Source organism: Capricornis sumatraensis, chromosome 2 (genome assembly GCF_032405125.1).
Source record: "Capricornis sumatraensis isolate serow.1 chromosome 2, serow.2, whole genome shotgun sequence".
NCBI classification, from domain to species: domain Eukaryota; kingdom Metazoa; phylum Chordata; class Mammalia; order Artiodactyla; family Bovidae; genus Capricornis; species Capricornis sumatraensis.
The window spans coordinates 99,205,383-99,228,808 of record NC_091070.1 but is presented as its reverse complement, the minus strand read 5'-3'; the positions used below and the strand labels follow the sequence as shown (position 1 = coordinate 99,228,808).

The 23,426-nt window shown below is 43.3% G+C and overlaps 1 protein-coding gene across 1 annotated transcript in view; it reads left to right on the top strand.

The window, feature by feature from the left end:
- Nucleotides 1-2,393: 2,393 nt before the first annotated feature.
- EPB41L4A (erythrocyte membrane protein band 4.1 like 4A) overlaps nucleotides 2,394-23,426 on the top strand; it is a 281,882-nt gene continuing 260,849 nt past the window's right edge. The window contains exon 1 of the mRNA XM_068964938.1: nucleotides 2,394-2,492. Coding sequence (XP_068821039.1) covers nucleotides 2,394-2,492 — 99 coding nt within the window. The remainder of the gene's footprint in view (nucleotides 2,493-23,426) is intronic.

Genomic DNA, 23,426 nt, shown 5'->3' with positions numbered 1-23,426 from the left:
TAGACAGGCCTTTGTCAGCAGAGTAATGCCTCTGCTTTTTAATATGCTGTCTAGGTTGGTCATAGCTTTCCTTCCAAAGAGCAAGCATCTTTTAATTTCATGGCTACAGTCACCATCTGCAGTGATTTTGGAGCCCAAGAAAATAAAGTCTGTCATTGTTTCCCTATCTATTTGCCATGAAGTGATGGGACCAGATGTCATGATCTTCATTTTATGAATGTTGAGTTTTAAGCCAGCTTTTTCAAGCTTAGGTGGCTCTATTGGATATTGTGGGAAAGAATCTTTCAATCATATTTGGTAATTTGGGTGAGGAATATTATATGACAGAAAAGCTTCCAGAAGACAATACACTAAAATCTAGAATAAGAAGAAGTCAGCTCGTGGGAGGCAAAACTTTGTCAGTGTAAATCCAAGGCTGGACACACAGTTTGGTTAGAAACTCAAACTCAGATTGGACAGTGAGCTTGAAAGAAAAAACAGGGTTTGATTCTTAGCTTTAGGTTAAGTTCACACCAAATATAGTGGATTTATTGCTCTTTGGGGGTTGTGCTAATGAGAGGCTTTCTACAGAAGGTTCTTTGTAGCAAATCACTATGGGAGGAAATTCCTTCCAAAGTTGCATTGTGTATTTCCATTTTACTGTGCTGCGGATGCCAGGTTTTTTTTTTTTTTTCTTCAAACTAGTAACGTCCTAGGCTTTAAGTAAATTGTTCACACTTGGGCTCCGTACCTTAAAAGCGGTAGAGGAGAGAACTCAAAACTGTCTGACGCCCAAACTCTCACTCTTTCTAATACTCAGTATAAAGTAGAGAAGCTTTCTGGCAGGCCTGCCGTCAACCACGCCCCGAGCTCTCCCTAGTGTTTCCTCTAACTTCCACTTGCATTAACTCACTTCTGGTTCCCAGCTGGAGAGCGCAGATTGCACCTGCTCAGAAGGCCAGCGGGAGCCCCGTCTCACCCGCAGTTCAGCCTTGGTTGCTTGTGCACGGACAGGAGTGCCCACCAGGGGGCACTGCAGCCTCGGAGCTGTGGTGCCTGCCCGTCCTGGACAGAGCCAGTGGCGCGGAGGGCGTGGGACTGGGAGCGTCGAGCGCCGGGGTCCGCGCGGAGCCGCGCCCTGCCCCTTCCTAGAGCACGCCTCAGATCTCCCCGGGAAACCGATACAGCGAAGAGAGCCCGGGCCCGGGGCCGCGAGGCGGACCGCTCCCGCGCCGCGCGGTTCCCGTGCGGACCTTCCAGCACCTCGCCATTTGACCATCTCTGCTCCGCCCTCCATCCCCAGCCGAGACCCCGCCCCAGAAGGGGCGCCCCCGTCGCGGCCACTGGGTCCCGGCTTGGCTCCCGGGCCTTTCGCAGGCACCCAGGCCTGGCCCGGCTGCACCTGGGCCGCTCCCGCCCGGGGCGCCACCCCTCGCAGCGCCGAGATAACTTTCCCGGGAGCCGCCGCGGCCTGGCGCGCCCCGGGGCACACCCCGCTCGCCCGCCGGCCGCGTTCCCAGCCGGGCCGCCGGCTCCTCCGCTCACCAGTCTCCCGACCGCCCGCTTCTCCGAATCTCCTGGAGGAGCAGCACTCCGCCGCCCGGGCAGGGGGCTCTCGGAGGGAGAGCTTCAAGTTGGCCACCCGTGATGAACTCGGGGATCCCCAGACGGCAGCTGTGCCCCGCGGCGATCTGACCTCCTCTCGTCGGTCGCGGTAGGGAGCCCGAAACCCTTTCGGACCCTCTTCCGGCTTCTCGGTGCCGGTGGGCTGGGCAGGCGGCGGTAGTGGACTGAGGGACGACCCTCGCCATTGCCCCTGCGGTGGGGCCGGGACGTGGTGGGGGCACCCCTGACACAAAGGGCCAGCCGAGTGCTCCCGGGTCGGCGAACCGAACCGGGGGCTGCGGGGTGGGGTCGGAGCTGCAAACGCGCGCCCTCTGGGGACCCCGGAGGCGGGGGGGAGGCCGGTGCGTTGCTTCTGCCCTCCGGCGGGCGTAGGTGGAGGGAGTCGCGGGGCTTCCAAGTCCGAGGAGGGCCCGGAGCGCTCGTCCCTTTCTTTTCTGGCCGCTTGACCCCTTTGACAGGCGACTTTTCTCGCCCGCAGGGCTGCTGGAGGGGCCGCGGCGCCCCCGCCTTCGGAGGAGCCGGAGCCGCAGGATGCGCGGGGACTCGCCGCCGCCCTCCGCGCCCAGTTCCGCCGGCGCTTCCCCGGCCGCTCCCGGGCGCTGACGCGTTCCCGGGCTTCCCCGCCCTCCTTACCTTCCGTCCGCGCCGCTCCGGACCCCGCCGGTGACTGGTGCTCTCGGCGTCGCCGCGGCGCGGGCAGTCCGTTCATGCCTCGCGTTTGAGGGCAGGGGGTGGCTCAGCGGCTGGGTCGCAGCTTTCTCCGCTGGCCGAGGCCCGCCACAGGAGACATGGGCTGTTTCTGCGCGGTTCCGGAAGAATTCTATTGCGAAGTGTTGCTTCTGAATGAATCCAAGTTAACTCTCACAACCCAGCAACAGGGCATCAAGGTAGGCGCGGGTCGGGGGCGTGTGCCGGGGGAGGCGGTGCGCGGCTGGGAGAGCGAGGGGGCCCGCGGCTTTGTCCCAGCGCCGACACCCGGGCGGGGCGGGCGGCGCGGTGTCTCCGCGCGGTGGGAAGGCGCGGCAGTAACCCTCGTGCTCAGGTGCGGGGTGGACGTGTCAGGCCGAGTTAACTTTGAGTCCTTCAGAAAGCAGAGTAAGTTTGACGTCTGGCAGGATCGTCCGTGCAGCAGCTCTCAACCGCAAACTACCGTCCTGAAACTGAGACCCAAAACTCTTCCCTACCTCGTTCTCCTCCCAAAGCAGCTAAGGCCCCCAGAGCTCCCAGAGAGGCGCAGAAATGAATATACAGGCGATCCTCGGCTTTGTTGAGCGACTGTTTTTCCCTTGATAGGATTACTGGGAAAGGAAAATAGCTCACTCGTTGAAACACATTTATTAGGTGGTTGTGATTGTGTCGCCTGTGTTTGTGGTTGGGTAATGTTACGTTTGGCCGGAAAATAATTTCCTTTTCCGAAAGCAACCTGGTTTTAGCCCCATGTTTAAGTAAATATCTCTCCAAACTAGGTAATAACTTTGTGCCTCTTAGTAGGTCATTAAAATGCAGTTACCTCTATTAACCTGAAGAACCCAAACAAAAAGGATATGGGAGCCTGCAGACATCCACTTCCTTAGTTTTGATGGGCTCGTGTTTACGGTTGACAACCTGAAGGACGCGCCTGCGCGCTGGTTTTTGTCTCTCAACAAGGTAGCTACCTAGAGATGATCGCAGTCCCGAGTGTTTTGTTGTTTTTTCTTTCTCCTTCAGTTTAAAATCGCTTCGGCATTTTAGATACCTTAGCTGCTGAGTCTGAGGAGGGGAAATCGTCCTTCCCCCGCCTCTCTCTCGTACAGCAGGCCGTCTGGAAAATACAGTTAAGGCTGCCAATTGTGTTGTCCTTGTCTTGTCACCGCAGAATTTAATCCTAATGGCGTAGACTCTGGGCATTTCCTTGTGTGAATTAGTTTTTAATATAGCTTAATACGCACTAGAGTAACTGTTCTCCGTCAAAAGTTTCAGCTTTGTATTATTCTTGGTGTACAGAATTCTGATTTTACAGCTTTTTTTTTTTTCGTCAGAGAAAGGTAAAAATGATCAGTTAAAGCCACAAAATAAAGTTAACCCTTTAGCAAATTGTTTTGAATATTGTTTGCCCTGTAATTGTAATAAGCAAAAGTCAATCAGATTCTCAGTGTTCCCTTTTAAGGTCAATAAAAGACTTTGGGCAAGTATTCATTGTATGCTTTTAGCTCTTTATGTTCCAACTCCCATCCCCCGCCCCACCAACATGAAATCAGGGAAAGAACTTACAAGATGATGTAACATTCTTTGGTGTACTGTGCAAATAAAATAGGCAACACTCACAAAAACATCATACATTTTTGATAACACATAGATTCTCTTTGGCTTTGAGACAATTAGAGAAAGATAACTCATGATCTGATACTAAAACAACAAAGCAATCTTTCTGAAGTCTAAAGTCATCTGGTATGTGAGCTTCCTATTTTATCATGAAAGCCCTATTCCTGTCAGCTGTGGAGCTTGTACATTATTCTGTCAAGAGAGCAGCCAAGACTTGGGATCAAATGGAATAATATTGTCAAAGAAACATGAATCAAAAATCCTGATCCATAATTACTTTTTATAACCTGATGGTGCTTATCTTGTTTTACAAATAGGTGGAAAATTGGTGAGTGATTCAAAGGCATTCACAACTTTAGAATGCTGTTATTTTGGATATATGCCATTTAACTAAACAATAATTTAGGCATGCTTTTGTTCAAAGTAATCATTTTGCAGCAGGCATGCCCTCTTTCAGTGTCATGAAGCACGCCACAGTTATTTTGATGGCCATATGTATAACACAGATGTCTGCTGAAGTTAACCACATTATCTGTAGCTACTATGCTACCATAAAAATGCATGTGTTAAGCACCTATCTGCTTGTGTGCCCGCGTGCTCAGCTGCTCAGTCGTATCTGAGTCTTTGCAATCCTGTGGACCGTAGCCCACCAGGCTCCTCTGTCCATGGGATTCTCCAGGCAAGAATACTGGCGTGGTTTGCCATTTGCTTCTCCAATCTGCTAATGGTATGTACTAAATTAAACACACACATATATGCTTACATATGGTGTAATGTATGAACAGCATCTTGCATGATATTCAAACACTGAATGAATATTATGTGTATGCATATTATTGTTTTGTACATACTTGGCATTTTCTTTAACTCCTACTTTAGTTTGTAAATGAAATAGTGAACAATTACTACAAAGTCAATAGCCAGTAACTACTATTATAGTGTTTTCCTTCCAGGATAGTACTCTTGATAGTTTTGATTATCGCTAACTAAAGTTAGCTAAGCATATGACATTTTCCCCTGAAATTGAAATAGAATTTTTTCAAAAGTATTTTCTAATATTTATTTTGAGATGACCCTTTTTAACATTCTGTCTTAGATGAAGACATCTAATCTTGTGTTAAAATTACATATTTTAACCCTTAATGGGAGAAATTTTACTGATTCCTAAACAGTTATTTAATAATTTTCTTGCATTACCATTATAATAATGCATTATAAATTAAAAAGATTAGTTGAAGTAAATTTAAGTAGAAGGCATAGAAATAAGCTTTGTAAAACATTTTTTTCCCCTGTACTATTTTGAAAAACACTGTGGATTTGTTTAAACACCAGGTTACTCATTGAAAAGTTAGTTATAAAGTGATTTTTTTCTGCAACTCCGATCAAAGTTTATCATTGACTTTAGGCAAAAAAATCTACATATTTGTTCCCATAGGAAGCATTTCAGCCTGAGGACAGTAGTTACACATCTTATATGTTCAGATTCAAGTGAAAGTGAAGTTGCTCAGTCCTGTCTGACTCTGCAACCCTATGGACTGTAGCCTACCTGGCTCCTCCATCCATGGGATTTTCCAGGCAAGAGTCCTGGAGTGGGGTGCCATTTCCTTATTCAGAGGATATTCCCGACCCAGGGATCGAACCCAGGTCTCCTGCCTTGCAGGCAGACGATTTACCGTCTGAGCCACCAAGGAAGCCCCTTGTTAAGATGAGTAGCATTTAAATGGAAAATAGTTTTCTGTTTCAAAAATAATTAGAAAAATAAAACCCGGTGTGATATTCATACTAATAAGATATAGCTGTTTGCCTTCTTAACTTATTTTAGAGGTAACCTTACCTTGTCAAACAGAAAGTCTTTTGCATGCAAAAGATTGTAGATTGAGCCTTATCCAAGATTTAAAAACCCAAGTTTATATAAACTGAATGCTATTGGTTGTGTGTCGAGCCACACAATAGCTTTTAGCTGTTTGTTCTCCGCTGCTATCTCTGTTGTTTATTTTAGTAGGAATTTCTGCTGTGGTTGGTCTCTTAGTTTTTTGAGCAGTGTTTGTTCAGGAAAGCGTTTTTTTTTTGTCCTTTGTAGTTTTCTGTGCTGGGTGAGGTAGAAATCTTTCTTTTTGTTCTCTTGGAAAGCAAAACTTGAATGTGACTCAGACTACTTTTATTACTTGTCATTTGATTAGCAAAAGATTTTTAGGGGAAAAAAAATCACGAGGTTTTATGATTTAGTCCACAAAACTGCTGCTGCAAATGTGAACTAGATCAGTATTTTCATTTCAGCAAGATTTTAGTCCTCTGAGTGGTAATGTAATAAACACTGAGGTGCTTGTTTCTCCCTCAGTGTATTTGACTAAATTAATGAAAGCAATGTGACAGTAAGATGGAATTTCCTTTAACTTAAAAAAAAAAATGCTTTATTGAAATATACCATCCAATTCACACAGTTAAACCCATCCATTAACTTTTAAATGAAGTTACTTTCTAAATCATTCTGAGGTTCCTGAGGGAATATTATAAATCAGTTTTGATACTTTGATCAGAAACTTCCTAATAAATTAGAAAAGCAGAACTTGGGGACTTGAATTACGTGCATCTCTCTTACCAACAATTGTTTCTTATACTCCATTTAGATTGGTAAATAAAACATCTAAGAAGACTGAGAAAAAGGGAAAAGCAGTAGTTTTTTGCAAATTGTATTATATTCACATATAGCTATATCTTTTAATACCAATGACATAAGGTACACAGTCAGGGACCTTCTAAACATAAGTTGAAGCAAGTAATCGTACCCCAGCATTTCTGGGGTATAAGCATTTCTGGGGTAATAAAAGATTGACCTAGGGTCTTGACTGGTTAGTAAGTTACATGTGACTGGGATAGTACACCTTTTTCACACTGTGTCTAGGTTTCCAAACCTCAAACATGATATCTGTGTTGTAACTGTTTTAAGATGAACTGCTATATAAATGCTCCCTCAAAAATTTAAAAAAAAAATGATTGAAAGTATTTTTTCCAGCTTTATTGAGGTATAATTGACAAATGAAATTGCAGCATGTTTAAGGAGTACAACTTGATGATATAATACCCATACATATTGTGAAAGGCTTCCCACATCTCACCAATGTTAACACATGCGCATCTCACACCTTTCTTTCTTATTGAAAACACTTGAGATCTACTACTGTCTTAGCAAATTTCAGTTATATACTATAGCCTTATCCCCTATAGATACCATGCCATACCTTTAGATCTTTAGACTTAACTGCCCCCTCAATTTTACAAGACGTTTTCCTTGGGAAAAAAAAGATTAAAAATGCCATTTATTATCCATGGTTTTAAAGTGATTTAAAAGCAATTTAATGGGGGAAGCATTGTTTGTTACCTTTAGCAGATAATGACTAGCTATCCTTTTCTAGGGGCTTACAATTTTCTTGGTTGATGCTAGATCATACTTTTTGCTGCCCCGTTAATATAATGGTCCTTGAATTCTATAATATTAAGCTTAAACTAACTTTAAGTTAGTTTAATTTCCAGTAGTCAGTATAGATGTGAGAGGTGGACTATAGAGAAAGCTGAATGTCAAAGAATTGATGCTTTTGAACTGTGGTGTTGGAGAAGACTCTTGAGAGTCCCTTGGACTGCAAGGAGATCCAACCAGTCCATCCTAAAGGAGATCAGTCCTGGTTGTTCATTGGAAGGATTGATGTTGAAGCTGAAACTCCAATACTTTGGCCACCTGATGCAAAGAGCTGACTCCTTTGAAAAGAGCCTGATGCTGGGGAAGATTGAAGGCAGGAGGAGAAGGGGATGACAGAGGGTGAGATGGTAGGAGGGCATCACCGACTCAATGGACATGAGTTTGAATAAACTCCAGGAGTTGGTGATGGACAGGGAGGCCTGGCGTGTTGCAGTCCATGGGGTCACAAAGGGTCGGACACGACTGAGCGACTGAACTGAACTTTGAACTAAATTTAACACACAGTTTTTGTTGTTTTTGAGCATGGGTGGTATCTTAATCTATTCAGGCTGCTATAACAAAATACTACAGACTGGGTGACTTATAAACAAGAGAAATATATTTCTCATAGTTCTAGAGGCTGGAGGTCTGAGATCAGGGGTTCCAGCATGGTTGAGTGAGGGCCCTCTTCCAGGTTGAAAGCTTGTTGGGTCTTCATGTGGCAGAAGGGGCTAGGGAGCTCAGTTGGCCTTTTTTTTTTTTTTTTTTTTAAGGTGCTAATTCCAAAGGCCACACCTCCTAAAGACCATCACTTTGGGGCTTACGTTTCCAACATGAATTTCAGGAGGACCCAAACATTTAGACCATAGCAGATGGTGATAAAATTAAATCTAAGTTGCAGGGTCAGAAGTTCAGAATTGACTTTTCATTAGATATATTGACAGTGGTTGGTTATTTTTATTATAAAATGAGATGGGAAGCTCATCTTTTGTTCAGTGGTTCATGTCAGGTTGTATCTTTGTGGGGGCAGATGGTTCTTTGTTGTGGGATGCTGTCTGCTCCATTGGAGGATAATTAGCTGTAATTGTAGCTTCTACCCAGGAGATGCCAGTCCCACCGCTTGCCTAAGTTGTAACAAGGAAAAATACCCCCAGATGTTGCCGAATGTCTCCTGATAGGTGAAGTCACTCTCAGGTGAAAACCACTGCCATGGAGGGTAGCAGCTTCCCTTTTTCTTCTGAATTTGGTACCCAACCTTCCACACTGTATGCAGACTAACTTTCAGATGCCTTCTTTTTTCTCTTTTGAAAGAGAGTTATATGCCTCATAGGTTAGTGAAAACAATACGAAATCTGTATCTTTAACTTGCTGACAGTAAGGCAGCAGGCAGTATACTGGATTGATGAAAAGCATGGACGAGATTTACATGCTGGTTCCACTGATTACTTATTAGATGTGAGGCCTTCAGAAAGTTACTTTTCTTCTCTGAATCTCAATTTCCCCATCTGTAAAATGGACACAAAATAATACCCACTTCATGAATTCATGGTGCCTTGCGTGTGGTAAACACTCAGAAATTGTTGGTCTCGATTCCTCCTCCTTCTTTCCTCGTCCTCTTCTCCTTCTTTGCGTCCTCCCTTCCTGTTTGCATATAAAGTCCAACCATCATTGTTTGAGTTAACATTCTACCTGACCTAGACCTGCAGCAGTTCTGTGTGCCCAAGTGACTGTGGTTAGAACTGCTCAGTCTTCCAAACATACCTGACTTTCTTGCACCTTCTGCTTGGGATTGCTGCTGAGTGGTACCCTTTGGCCTTTCCTTAGCCACATACTCATCTGAACTCATCCTTTAAGACTTAAACTGAGCGTCCCATCTGTTAAGCCAGTTTGCCCTGGCAAAGCTAAGTGCTTGTCTGTGCCTTGCTTACATCCTGTTTCGCACTTATCACGCTGCAGACGTTATTTCTAGATGCCTCTCTCTCCCACAGAAGCCCGAGAGCCCTTCCCTGTGACCCCAGCAGCTAGAGCTGTACACGTGTAACAGATGCATATTCACTGTAATTTGAATAGAAGAATGAATGGAGTGTTACTGCTGGAGTAGGCCGAAGAGGCCACGTTGAAAATCTTCTGGATAATGAGATTCCTTTGCCGTTTTATTTTTACTTGAAAAGATCCTAGAATAAAGTGAATCTTACTGTGAGAAATCCTGTTGCCAAGGTACTCTCATTTTCACACTGATAGTGGGTCGAAAGTGAGATGGTGCAGTGAACTGAGCGCATGCAGGACGCTGAAGATCTAGCTGAGGAAGAACTGTTTCAGAAAACATGAGCTACACCGTTTGTGTGTTACGGAAGTAACTACTGAATCTTTCCTCTCTCTCTTTTAGCAGTGTAGCTTTCCCCTTACAGCTTAAGAGTCTTTTGGAAGAAAGGCCTGTTTCAAGATGGGATAATAGATCCTCACACTTCAGTTGCTTTTCTTCCCTTGTCTCTGATTCTTTAAACCATCAGACAATAGTGTCAGTTGGTTTCATAGTGTGGGTTTACACAATTGGGGACCATTGGTATAATTTTTAATCTTGCTGTATTGCCAATTTTACTGCTAAAGCTGCATAAGCCTCATCTGACACTACTCTGAGGCATAATGGAAAAGACAGGGTCAAGGTTAAATACTGGGTTTTTATGACAAATGATAAGTTTTTCATTCTGATGCACAATGGGCTTTTCTGCAGGCCTGTTATAAACAGGACAGGTCAGATGTCAGATTTGCCATAACCCTTCAGCTTCCCTGGAAGCTTCCCTGGTGGCTCAGGTGGTAAAGTATCTGCATGCAATGCAGGAGACCTGGGTTCGATCCCTGGGTTGCAAAGATCCCTTAGAGAAGGGAATGGCAACCCACTTCAGTGTTCTTGCCTGGAAAATCCCACGGACAGAGGAGCCTGGAGGACTACAGTCCCTAGGGTTGCGAAGAGTCGGACATGACTAAGCAACTAAGCACGCACGCGCTCCGCCTTCTCTCGGATTGACTTCTTTGGCCGAGCTTTGTCTCTGATATTTTAGCCACATGAAAAGCTCGTCCTTAACGCTCCAGTCAGCCTGCTTTGGGTGGTAAGAGTAACTGCCATTTGCTCCTGTGTCACAAGATTTGTTTCTAAGTCTCATATATTAAATTTAACCAGGCCCCTGTTATCACTTGTTTGGATCTAGACTAGGTGTGTTAAGGTCAGGGACCAGCCAGTTTAGTTTGTGACTCAAAGCCTGTAACCATATTTTGGAAAGTCTGTAGCATTCTGAAAAATGTGGATTACATTCCTTGCCCTCTGAACCATGTATTTCCTGTTTTATTGCTTTTCTTTGTTAAAGTGAAATAGGCACTTTTCCTTAGTGCTGCCTATTGTGAATCCATTTCTCTGTAACTGAACACTCTTGCTGAGTCTCCAAAGGCTGAGATGGCTCTTGCAAGTAATTCACTAAGTCAAGAGGGGGCCTGGCAGTGGTTTCCAAATGGGTGAGAAATTTGTTTTCAAGGATAGTGACATGCCAAGTGGAGATGAATGCAGGCCGGGAGACCTGAAAGGTGCTGAGTGCTAGACCCTATGGACAGTGACTGAAAGGTCAGATGTCAGAGGAGGAATGAGCCATACGAGACCAAGGAGGGAACCAAATGCGGCAGCAGATTGTTGAGAAACACCATGTTCAGAGCACATGAGGCAGCTCTGTTAGTGATGCTGAGCACTCCAGCTTTGTAGGCATGGTGTCCTGGAGGTTGCCGAGAAAGTACCTTGTTTAAAATACATCTTTGCGTAGGAACAGTGACGTGAGTCGGGGGTCAAGTTCCTGAGCTAGCCCATGGAGACTGTGAGTTTTTTTTATTTATTTAAAGAAAACTCCCCACCACCACCCCCAACAACAACAAAAAATGTATGTATGTGGCTGCGCTGGGTCTTCGTTGTGTCCCTCTGGGTCTTTAGTTGCTGCATGTGGGATCTAGTTCCCTGACTGGGGATGGAACCTGGGCCCCTGCCTTGCGAGTGCAGAGTCTTAGCCACTGGACCAGCGGAGAAGTCCCCCTGTTTGAGTTTTTAAACACTCGGGTCCCACCTTGCCCTTCGTTTAGGGCTGTATTTGAGAAGCAATCTTGGAGCCTCTCCTGCCTTGTCACTTGTCAAAACTGGTGTTTATCCACCATTCTCACTGCTCCCACATTGTACTGGAACCATCCTACTAACTGGGGTGCTGTGTGGTCATTTTTGGTCTCCCCGCTTCCCCTACCATGCCCTGTGTTTAAATCCTGAAATAACTGATCTCGTGATGGATCACAGGACTCTTCTTTCCTCATCTGTAAGCTGTAGGGTGAGAAAACTGCCTCAAGGAATGGCTACAAATTTGAGAAAAGACTTTTAGGCACATAGCCTAAAAGGTGCTCATGTTGGCAGGCGAGTGCTTTACCACTAGTGTCACCTGGGAAGCCCCCTAAAATGATAGCTGTCATTATGTATGGTCTATTATTTGCCTTTCTCCCCCCGCTGAATTCCAGTTTAGAATATCTTACCTCCCCAACCCTGCCCAAAGTGGTGCTGGATCTGAGAGGCATGGATGGGTTGGTTGGTAGAAGTAGGGAAACAGCGGTTCAATATCCATAGATACCAGTGATTTTTCAGATCTCTGTATTTTTACTCACATTGCCTCAGCTACCACTGGGATGCTGAAACTTCGCATCTGTACCCCTAGTGAGACTTCCTGCCTCTTATCTGACTTGAGTCTCTGACTGCCTGCTGGAGGTCACAGTCGATGTCTCAGCCCTGTTTTCCCTCCAGCCTCTGTCTTCTGGTGCTGCCTAGTTTGGTGAAGGAGGCCGCACTCGGTCTTGATGAGTTAAGATGCTTTGATTCTCGGTTACAGAGATTTCATTGCAGATTCTTTTAACATGAGGAGATTTGTTTGCTCAGATCAGGTTCCCGGTTTCTCTTCATCTCTCCTGTGCTCTGTCATCCTGGGAATCAGGGTCATATGCAGGTGGTAGCCGATGGGTAAATGGTTCTAGAGATGATACTTGTACGTGGCAGTATGTGAGATGGGAGTGGAGACAGGTTCTGTTGTAGGAGGGACGACTCCTTCTCCCGAAGTTCACCAGCAGACTTGCCCTTGTGTCTTTTAGCAAAGAGTCTTGTGGCCGTTCTTGAACCACAGTGGCGATGGGGTCACCTTCAGGGTGACAGATTCTGCTTGGGGCTGGGTAGGGGTGGAATTCTTTCCTAAGGGAAAGGGGGAGGGGTTCAGGCAGGAGGGAAGGTGGTCAGGATTGTCAGGATTCTGGCACCTGGGCTTTCCTTAAATTTCCACATCCTTCCAGATGTTGGAATTCTACCACTTCAGTATGTTCCAGGTTTGTCTCTTCTCCCCTCTTCTGATGCCTTCTGCCCTGGTCCAGGTTGCTCTCAGTTCTCAGCTGGACGGCTGCTGTAGCTTCTCAATCTCTTTGGCTTAGTTTATATTCCTGAGCACGAGGGCCGCACCTTGGCCCTTCATGATGGGACCGCATGTCTATCTGACCTTACTCCCACCACCTGCCATATCCTTGTTGTGGATTCTGGCCGAGCCAAGCTGCTTTCTAGTCTGAATTCTCTATCTTCCCTCTCATCCTGGTCTTTTTCTGCTTGGAAAGCCTCACCCCACCTCCTCATGTTTGAGTGAAGTCCCTGTTCTCATCAAGCAGGGTTCTGCTCAGGTGCCACTTTCTCTGAAGGCCCTCTCCTAATCTGAATTACGCCTGCATTTCACTGCAGGAGTTTCTGTACACCTCACCCTGGGAGCAATATCGGACGATGATGAGGGCGTGGGTCTTGGTCATAGATAACTCTTGCTTCAGGTCTCCCTTCTCTGTGTTAGTACTGTAACCATAGCCAAGGCACTACCCTCAGAGTCAGCTTCCTGTTCTATAAAACGAGGGTCAAATTCTCCACCTTATCCTGAGTACTATGCATAACCCTTAGCCCCATGCCGAATGAGTGGGAGCTGTTGTGATAGACATAGAAAGCCTCGCTGCTGCTAAGTCATTTCAGTTGTGTCCGACTCTGTGCGACCCCATAGATGGAAGCCCACCAGGCTCCCCCATCCCTGGGATTCTCCAAGCAAGAACACTGGAGTGGGTTGCCATTTCCTTCTCCAAAGAAAGCCTTGAGGGAGGGGATTATATCTCTTTTATGGGATCCCCAGGTCAAGCTGAGTTGAATCAATGAATGATTGTGGACTGGCTGAATTAATCTGAATAAGGAAAGGTACTTCCAGATTAATATAAGCAATGAATCTGAGAAGGAAAAGACATCTTTTCGCCTTGATACTTTCTAGGTTCCCTGGGTACACGTGAACCTGCTTGACTCCTAATTTCTTATTTAATTTTTAAAAACAGTTTTATGGAGATGTACATCACATACCTTATAATTTGCCCATTTAAGGTGTGTAATTGAGTGGTTTTTCATGTATTTGCAGAGTTGTGCAACCTTCATCAAAATGAGTTTTAGAACATTTCATCACCCCAAAAGAAATCTTACTAGCAGTCACACCTCCTTTCCTCCCACCCTCCTACCCGTTCCAGCTAGGCAAGCACTCATCTTTCTGTCTCTGTAGATTTGCATATTCTGGACATAAGTGGATTCATATAATATGTGGTCTTTTGTGCCTGGCTTTCTAACCTTGCATTCACTCATAAGGTATGTATCAGTATTTCATGCCGTATTATTGCTGAAATATAGTCCGTTGCATAGATACGCCATATTTGTCCATTCATCAGTTGATGGATTTTGGCTACTACAAATAATTTTGCTATGAAGATTCATGTATAAGTCTTTATGTGAACATAATGTTTTAGTTCCTCTTGCATATATACCCAGGAGTGGAATTGCTGGATCATAGCAGCAATGAATAGTTTGGGGAACTTGCAAACTGTTTTCCGCAGTAGCTGCACCATTTTACATTCCCACCAGCAATGTCTGAAAGTGAAAGTGTTAGTTGCTCAGTCGTGTGTGACTCTGTGACCCTCTGGACTGTAGCCCACCAGGCTTCCCTGTCCATGGGATTCTCCAGGCAAGAATCCTTGGGTTTCCGTTCCCTTTTCCAGGGGATCTTCCTGAGCCAGAGATCGAACCAGATCTCCTGTATCGCAGGCAGGTTCTTTACTGTCTGAGCCACCAGGGAAGCCCAGCAATGTCTATGGGTTCCAATTTTCCCCACATTCTCACCAACACTTGCTTTAATCTTTTTGATTATTACTAACCTTTTGGATGTGAAGTGGTATCTCACTGTCATTTTGATTTGCATTTTCCTGAAAATTAGTGATGTGAGCATCTTTTCATATGTTTGTTGGCCATTTGTATATCTTCTTTGGAGAAGTATCTATAGTTTGTCCATTAAAAAAACTGAGTTATTTTCCTTTTTATCGTTAAGTGTTTGCTACATGTGTATAGTATGTTGTTGTTCAGTTGTCCAGGCGTGTCCAGCTCTTCTTGACCCCATGGCAAGTTTTTTTTTTTCTGTCAGATTCTTGATTTGGAAATGTTTTCTCCTATTCTGTGGGATCTAAAAATTTTTTCTTGACAATGTTCTTTCATATACAAAAGTTTTAAATTTTGATGAGTCCAATTATCTTCCTTTTGTTTCCTGTGTTTTGGGGGTCATATTTGAGTCATATTTGAGTGACCCTTACTTACTCAAAGGTTATGAAGATTTACTTCTGTTTTTTTTTTTTTCCCCCCCTAGGATTTTTATGGCTTTAACTCTTACACTTGGGGCTATGATATTTTCTTCATTCTTTTGCATGTGGATATCCAGCTCATTTGTTGAAAAAACTAACTGTTTCAGTTATCAAAAATCAATTGACAATAAATTAAAGGTTAATTTCTGGACTCACGATTCTATCCCCTTGACGTACCTAGCTATACCTCTCGTTTATTTTTACTACTTCCTTAGTAGGGTAGATGTGTATAATTCAGCAGAGAAAGCACTCCCAGTTAAAACAAATTTGACATTTAATATTTTGAGCAAAATTTCCTGTAAACTTCCTGGTGGCAGTAAAATATTGTATATTTTATCCACTCTTAAATCCCGGGGAAGAGTGGCAGGCACGTGGTGGTGCTCAGTAAATATTCGTCATATTTGAGGAAGGATTGATAGAAGGATTGTTTAGTCATGCTGTTGTTGGATTTGTAAATTGAAACCTTGGTTGTTGAATATTTAGATTTCCAAAACCTTTTCTGTATAAGCTTTGAATGTTGCTGTTCATGTTGTGTGAAGGATTTGCCTTTGGTTCTTCCAGACTCTTTCTGTAAATTACTTGATGGAGGGCTGGAAAAGAGTATTAGCATATGTTTTATGAATAACTTTGTCAGTCTTGGTAGTTAAGGGTGTAGTATGTTAGGAAAGTTAATGTCATTTAAATAGGTATGTGGATTTCATCTATTACCTTGCAACACACTGAGAAATTGCTAGATAATGGTCCTAAGCAGTGGAACATGCAGTGTTCTCCCCCTGGGAAAGTGATGTAGATGGCTGGAAGATCATCACTTCTGAACGCCCACACCCTCTCTCATCCTCATGGCTTTCTTTCAGCCTTGAACTTCCAGGATTCCTAGTGTGATTGCAGGTTAAAACCTGGAGAGCAACTGTGGCTTCATGGAACTGGGCTAACATCCCCTATGGCCGAGGGAAGTGGTAGCACATCTTAGTGGTATTGAAACTTCTTGTCTGGTTCTCTGCCCCAAACCTGACTGTGGTCATACGTCCTCAGGTAGTGCAGCCCTGCAATGCCTGCCCCCAAGTGCAGCAGACACCAGGGGAGGATGTGGCAGAGATGGCATGCATTACAACAGACTGACCTTCACTTACCCTAGGAAGGCAGACTAGGCGCAGGCATTTAGAATCATCTGATGCAGCCCTCCCTTCGGACAGCTGAGGGGGCAGGGACCCAGTGAGGGGCAGTGATTTGCCAGAGCCCAGTACGTGGTCCTGGAACCCTGTCTTTGGTTTCCCGACTGCTGATTTCTCAGTGCTCACCCGCCCTCAGTTTCTTCGAAGTGTGCAAGGAACAGCTGGGAGCTGATTATAGGGGAAGAGGTCAGAACTGATTGAAAATCGTTCAGGTTTGCTGCCAATCTTGTGTCCTCTCATGCTGCCAACCCTCCCCGTTTCCTCCCTCTCCTCTTTAAATCAAGTCCTTCTAGGCCCGCATCTGGCTTGAGTGCTTTCTGCAGTCTCAGCATTTGTATTTGTGCAACTCTTTCTGGGTAGATTATATGAGGGAGAGACTCTTTTGTCTCAAAGAATCTTTTTTTTCCCCCCTCCCAATTTGGGAGTTTGCTTATGTGGAATTTCTTTTCAGAATGATACTAGCTGCATTGCATTTTATTTATTTTTTTTTGACTTTCTGGAAGATGCTTGTTTATTTAAAAGGCTTAGAATAACGTATGGTTATGGCCATGGTTTTAGAGCTCGTATCACTCAGAGTTTTTCCTTGGTTTCTGTTTTGTAAAGTCTTTACCTTGAATGCTTATAGCTCCATTCTGGTATCTCTCCAGGAAAGAAAATTAAAAACTGATTAGTGACCCTTCTTATTGCCTGAGGGAGGGTGCTAGAGAGGAAAGTAGAAAGGTAAAATTGCTCTTTCGTTGAAAGGTTTCAGATGGGCCAATCATCAGGAGGCTAATAGATCTTTCCCCCGATAACGATTATTTCATGCATCTGCTGCTGTTTACAAGGGCACTTTGAGGTTGTGCAAATTTTCCTGAATTCCTCAGGGAACTGGCTTCTTTTTCTTTCAGACAGTGTTTTTACATAATGTTCTGGGGTAGTTATTTGAAGATAAATAGGTTTTGAGTGTGAGGGTATATGGTGGTCTGGACCAGTGCTGTGTGTCTGTAATCTTAAGTATGGATTTGTGAACTCTCTTTTATAAGAATTTATTCAGAGCTTGTGTACCCAGTAGCACCCAGGATTTCTGGTCGGATATGAAATTGAGGGAAGACTCTAGCCTTTTTTTTTCCTTCAAACATAAGTATGGGTATATTTAATTCTATCAGATGCATAAAAGATAGTAATTAAACAGCCACAAGTCTTTTGTTCAATAATGATATGATTCATAAGCATTTGAATGACATTTACATAATTTTATATCCATACTGTTGAATTTTTAAATACTGTAAGTAAAAAAAGCCCCCCGAATAACCAATTCTTATATTTCCTATTTATCCCTTTATGTATCCACACTTTAAAAAGTTACAAACTGAACGTTATACAGAACGTGTAAGTCGTGTTTAAAAACCCAGGTTTTTAAAATTGTACCCCAATATGATTCAGAAAAGTCCCCATGCTGACAAGTGCAGTCCTAGGTGGCGAATTGGAGGAGGGGATGAAAGACAGAAGCAGGTTTTCTGTCTTGATATTTACTAACCCTCTCAGTTAAAAATGGTAATGTCGTGAGAAATGACAGTTTAGGTTTAATATGAGTAATGGAGTTTGCTTCACAGTTAAGTTTAAAAAGTTAAAAGAAATTTAAGTTTTAGGTGGAAAGACAAATATTTACTTATAAAAACAGCATTCAATACAATTCATAAATAAGTACTGGGTTATATAGTGGAGATTTTAAGAGGTACAGACATCCTTATAAGAAATGATGTTTCTTATATACTGAGGTGGATCGGTTAATCAGGAAAGGTATTTTAGAAGAAGTGAATATAGATTCACCTGAAACCCTTGAGGCTAGATGTGTTTGAAGGTTCAAAATCTTTCAGATTCTAGCGAGGTGTGATGTGTGAAGTCGTGCAGTCGTGTCCGACTTATTGTGACCCTGTGGACTGTAGCCTGCCAGGCTCCTCTGTCCATGGGATTCTCCAGGCAAGAATACTGGAGTGGGTTGCCATTTCCTTCTCCAGGGAATTTTCCCAACCCAGGGATCGAACCCGGGTCTCCTGCATTGCAGGCAGATGCTTTATCCTCTGAGCCGCCAGGGAAGCCCTAGCAAGGTAGTATGGTATATAAATGCTCCATTATGCAAAATCCGTGGGCAGGTTTAGGGTGATACCTCTTAAAACAAGCACAGTAATATTTGCACAACTCATCATTTGAATATTCACAATAAGTGGGGGTAAATAGAGACTTCAAGTTGCCTTCTTCCAGAGTTTGTCTCTGTATTAGTTAACTGTTATCTAGTCATCTTTCATCTTCTCTGACTCTTTGCAACACCATGGACTGTAGCCTGCCAGGTTTCTCGGTCCATGGAATTTTCTAGGCAAGAATACTGTCATTTCCTTCTTCAGGGAATCTTCCTGACCTGGAGATCAAACCCATGTCTCCTGCATCTCCAGCACTGGCAGGTGGATTCTTACCACTGGCGCCACCTGGGAAGCCCCAGGTGTATATCTATTGCTGTGTGCCAAATTACAAACAAAACTTAGCAGCTGAGAAGAACAAACATTATCCTGTACAGATTCTCTGGGTCCAGAATCCAGGAGCAGCTTCACTGAATGATTCTGGTTCAGGTTTTTCTGAGGCTGCACTCAAACTGTGTCTGAGGCATCAGTCAAAGGGAAGCAGATGGTGGGACTACTTCTAAGCCTGCTGACGGGCTTGTTGGTAGGTTGTGGTTCCTCACCACGTGAGCCTGAGTGTCCCCACAACATGGTAGCTGGCTTGCTCCAAAGCAAGTAATCTTAGACAGAAAAACCAAGATGGAAGCCCTAGTTGTATATGACATCTGTTATTATGCTCGTGTGGTATTTTGTTGGTCATACTAGCCAATCTTGGAGTGAGAGGGGACTGTATAAGGATGTGAATACTGGGAGGCAGAGATCACTAGGAGACATCTGGAAGAGGGACTGCCATAGTTACCAAGTGAGTTTTGGCATCAAACTTTAGATAAAGTTTTCAGTTTTTGTATCTTTTTGGTTGTGAATTCCTATAGACTCTGGCCTCCTCAAAGTGATGATTTGTGAGGATGAACCGTGGCTCTGAAGGTGGTCTAGGCCTGCAGGATAGCATAAACATAGAGAAATGACTTTGGTGGAGGAGGACGAAGAGCGTCTAGGGAATACATAGACTCATGGTCTGCTCTGTGCCAGGCACTGTACCTGACGTGGGGAATAAAGAGGTGAATTAGGTGGTGCCAGTGGTAAAGAACCCACCCGCCAATGCAGAGGACATAAGAGACGTGGGTTCCATCTCTGGGTTGGGAAGATCCCATGGAGCAGGGCATGGCAGTCCATTCCAGTATTCTTGCCTGGGAATCCCATGGACAGAGGAGCCTGGGGAGGCTACAGTCCATGGGGTTGCAAAGAATCGGACACGACTAGAGTGACTTAGCAGGCAAGCAGACAGGCAGATACATTATTAACCATCGGGAGCTAGAATTTTGATTTGAGAAAATTCTAGAGTTTTGCTTTGAAGATACCTGTATTGTCTACACTGAGAAAGACAGCCTAGTTAGAAAGCTTGCATAGTGAGAGAGTGTAGACTCAGAAAATCTGCATTTTTCTGCCAGCGCCTTCGTTTCCTATCTTGCAAAAGTCGATATTGTGGAGCCTTAATTTTTTCTTTCCATTTGCGAAATGAAATCGGTGGTTACGTTATTTCATCCATATCAAAGTATTGTGAGGCTCAGTTGTTGTTCAGTTGCTCAGTTGTGGCTGACTCTTTGCGACCCTATGGACTGCAGCACACCAGGCTTCCCTGTCTTTCACTCTCTCCTGGAGTTTGCTCAAACGCATGTCCATTGCGTCAGGGATGCCATTCCACCATCTTCTCTGTTGCCCTTTCTCCTGTTGCCCTCACTCTTCCCTGGCATTGGGTCTTTTCCGGTGAGTTGGGCTCTTTGCATCAGGTAGCCAAAGTATTGGAGCTTCAGCTTCAGCAACAGTCCTTCCAATGAATATTCAGAGTTGATTTCTTTCAGGATTGACTGGTTTGATCTCCTTGCAGTCCAAAGGACTCTCAAGAGTCTTCTTCAACACCACAGTTCAAAAGCATCAACTCTTTGGCTCTCAGCTTTCTTTATAGTCCAACTCTCACATTCATACATGACTACTGGAAAAACCATAGCTTTGACCGTATAGACCTTTGTTGGCAAAGTGATGTCACTATCTCTGCTTTTTAATACACTATCTAGGATTGTCATAGCTTTTTTTCCAAGGAGCAAGCATCTTTTAATTTTGTGGCTGTGGTCACTGTCTACAGTGATTTTGGACCCCAAGAAAATAAAATCTGCCACTGTTTTCACTCTTTCCCCACCTATTTGCCATGAAGTGATGGGACCAGGTGCCATGATCTTAGTTTTTTGAGTGTTGAGCTTTAAGCCCACTGTTCCCCTCTCCTCTTTGACCTTCATTAAGAGGCTCTTTAGTTCTTCTTTGCTTTCTGCCATAAGGATGGTGTCATTTGCATATCTGAGATTATTGATATTTCTCCCAGCAGTCTTGATTCCAGCTTGTGATTCATCCAGCCTGGCATTTCACATGATTTACTCTGCATGTAAGTTTAATAAACAGGGTAACAATATACAGCCTTGACATACTCCTTTCTCAATTTGGAACCAGTCCATTGTTCCATGTCCAGTTCTAACTGTTCTTTCTCGACTTGCATACAAGTTTCCCAGGAGGCAGGTAAGGTGGTCTGGTATTCCCATCTCTTGAAGAATTTTCCAGTTTGTTGTGATCCACATAGTCAAAGGCTTTGGCATAGTTAATGAAGCAGAAGTAGATGTTTTCCTGGAGTTCCTTGTGAGGCTCAAAGGAAGATAATGGCTGAAAAAAAATCTTGCAAAATTTTAAGGTGCTCTGGAGTGTTGATTATTTTTATATTGTGGTTTTGGCATTTATTAACTAATGACCTTTGGCCTCAGTGAAAGGAGGGTGATAATACTGTCTATTTCATATTTGCTCTGGTGTTTGAATGAAATAAAACATGTAAGAACTGAGAATAGTGTCTGGCACATGATAACATGAGAAATAATAAATATTAACTATTATTATTATGTCAGTATAGTACTTAGTACAGTATAGTACTTATATAGTATATAGTATAGTATAGTACTTATACTAAGTATAGTACAGTATAGTATTAAGCCACAGTATAGTACTAAGCCTTATATTGATTGAAAGAAAAATGAAATGATTTAGAATGTCCTTAGAAAGTTTGAAACCATGAGACAAATTACAGTTTTCCTTTAAATGCTTTTTTATTATTTTGCATTTGCTGTCTAGAAAACTGATTTATTGGGTTGGACAGAGATTACTTTGAAAACAACTGGCAGCTTCCTTCCTCCTTCTTTTCCTCTCTTTATCTCTTTTTTTTATGTTGACCTTCATGTACAGCTTTTCACATTTTGAAGGTCATAGCTGAAAATAAATCCCTTTGCTTTTCCGGTAATCCAGTAGTCAGATTACCTGTCCAAGCAGAAAGAACTAAGTTCAATTTAGAGCTGAGTTCACGTGATGAAGATGTGTTTCAAAAATGAAGCTTAGATATGGAAGCCTGGAAGAATTTACTCATTAAAATTCCTTTTTGGATTAAATTACATGTCAAAAATGAGGACTTGCAATTTTGTTGATTTCTGTGATGAAGACAAGTTTGTTATGATTTAATCTTTGTAAGAATCTGAATAGCCTTCTTTTGAGGATCATGAGAACTTCCACAAATCATTATTTTCTAGAATCTTTGTCTGGCAAACCCTGAAGAACTTTCCCTGAGGATGCCTTTATGCCATTACATGCACCCAGGGAGAGTGAGCCGTGACAGTGTCATGGAAACATCAGTATTGACACTGGCATTTTAGTGACACCCCCTCCCCCCCAAACAACAGCTATAAAGGAAACCAGACCCCAGGCTGACAGCAGATCAATTGCTTTATGTCACAAATTTCCTTTGTGAATGGTAGTGAAAAACCTTGGGCTTTTTTGTGTGTTTTCAGGTTAAAAATTCTTGAGATTTCCCCCTGCTTAGAAAATGCTGAACCATATGTGCGTGTATGCTTGCATGCACACACAAGTGTGCTTGTGCCAGAGAAAGAAAGATAAATGACCTAGTGTTTACCGTTTTAATATTTCGGTAGTTGTGTTTAAGAGTAAATGTATGTAGAGGACAGACTTGTTGCCAAGGGAGAGGGGGTATTGGGAAGGATATATTGGGAGTTTGGGGTTAGCATATGCAAGCTATTATATATAGAATGGATAAACGACAGATCCTATGTATAGCACAGGGAACTATATTGAATATTCTTAATAAGCCATAAATAAAAGAATATGAAAAAGAATATATATGTATAACTGAATCACTTTGATATATAGCAGAAACTAACACAGCATTGTAAATCAACTATACTTCATTAAAGTAAATTAAAAAAAGAGTAAATGTATGACATTGCTGTCTAGAAAATCATTTTTTTTACTTTTAAATGTTTTCAAAATATGATCAGTATGTACTGAAACAACATTTTCTTTAATATGAAAATCGTGGCTACTGAAAACAGGTATCATATTCATCAGAATGTACATTACTATACTTAAAAAAACCATTATTTTGAAGAATTTCATTGTGAATTGACTCTTGCTCTAAAATGCTTCTCATTTAGTATAATTGGAAAGTTAAAAATGACATAGAAGTTTTTTTTCCCCAAGGGAAGGGTGATTTTATGTGTCAACTTGGTTACAGATCACTGGGTCCTCCTTGTGCTTTTCCACTTGTTCAAGTCAGTGCTGAGTTGAGCAAAGCGAAGTTCCTGACAGGCTGCTGTGGTTTCAGCACATGCCTCCCTCTGTTTTGGCTTTACCATTAGTATATGTGTCCGCTTTTGTCCTCAAATGGTTAGACAATTGTGTGCTTTCTGCCTGAGGTTGTGGTAGCAAAGTGACAACAAAATGTACCGTTTCCCCTACATTTAATAAACTCTGCTGCTCTGAGTGGAATCCGTGGCTTACTAGACATGCCAAGTCGCTAGCTTTCTAAGTATGTTCAACTGAAGATGATGAACAAAATGACATAGACTGGCATGTTTTGAGTCTCGCTGCATGCATCTGTCAGAGTTTGGC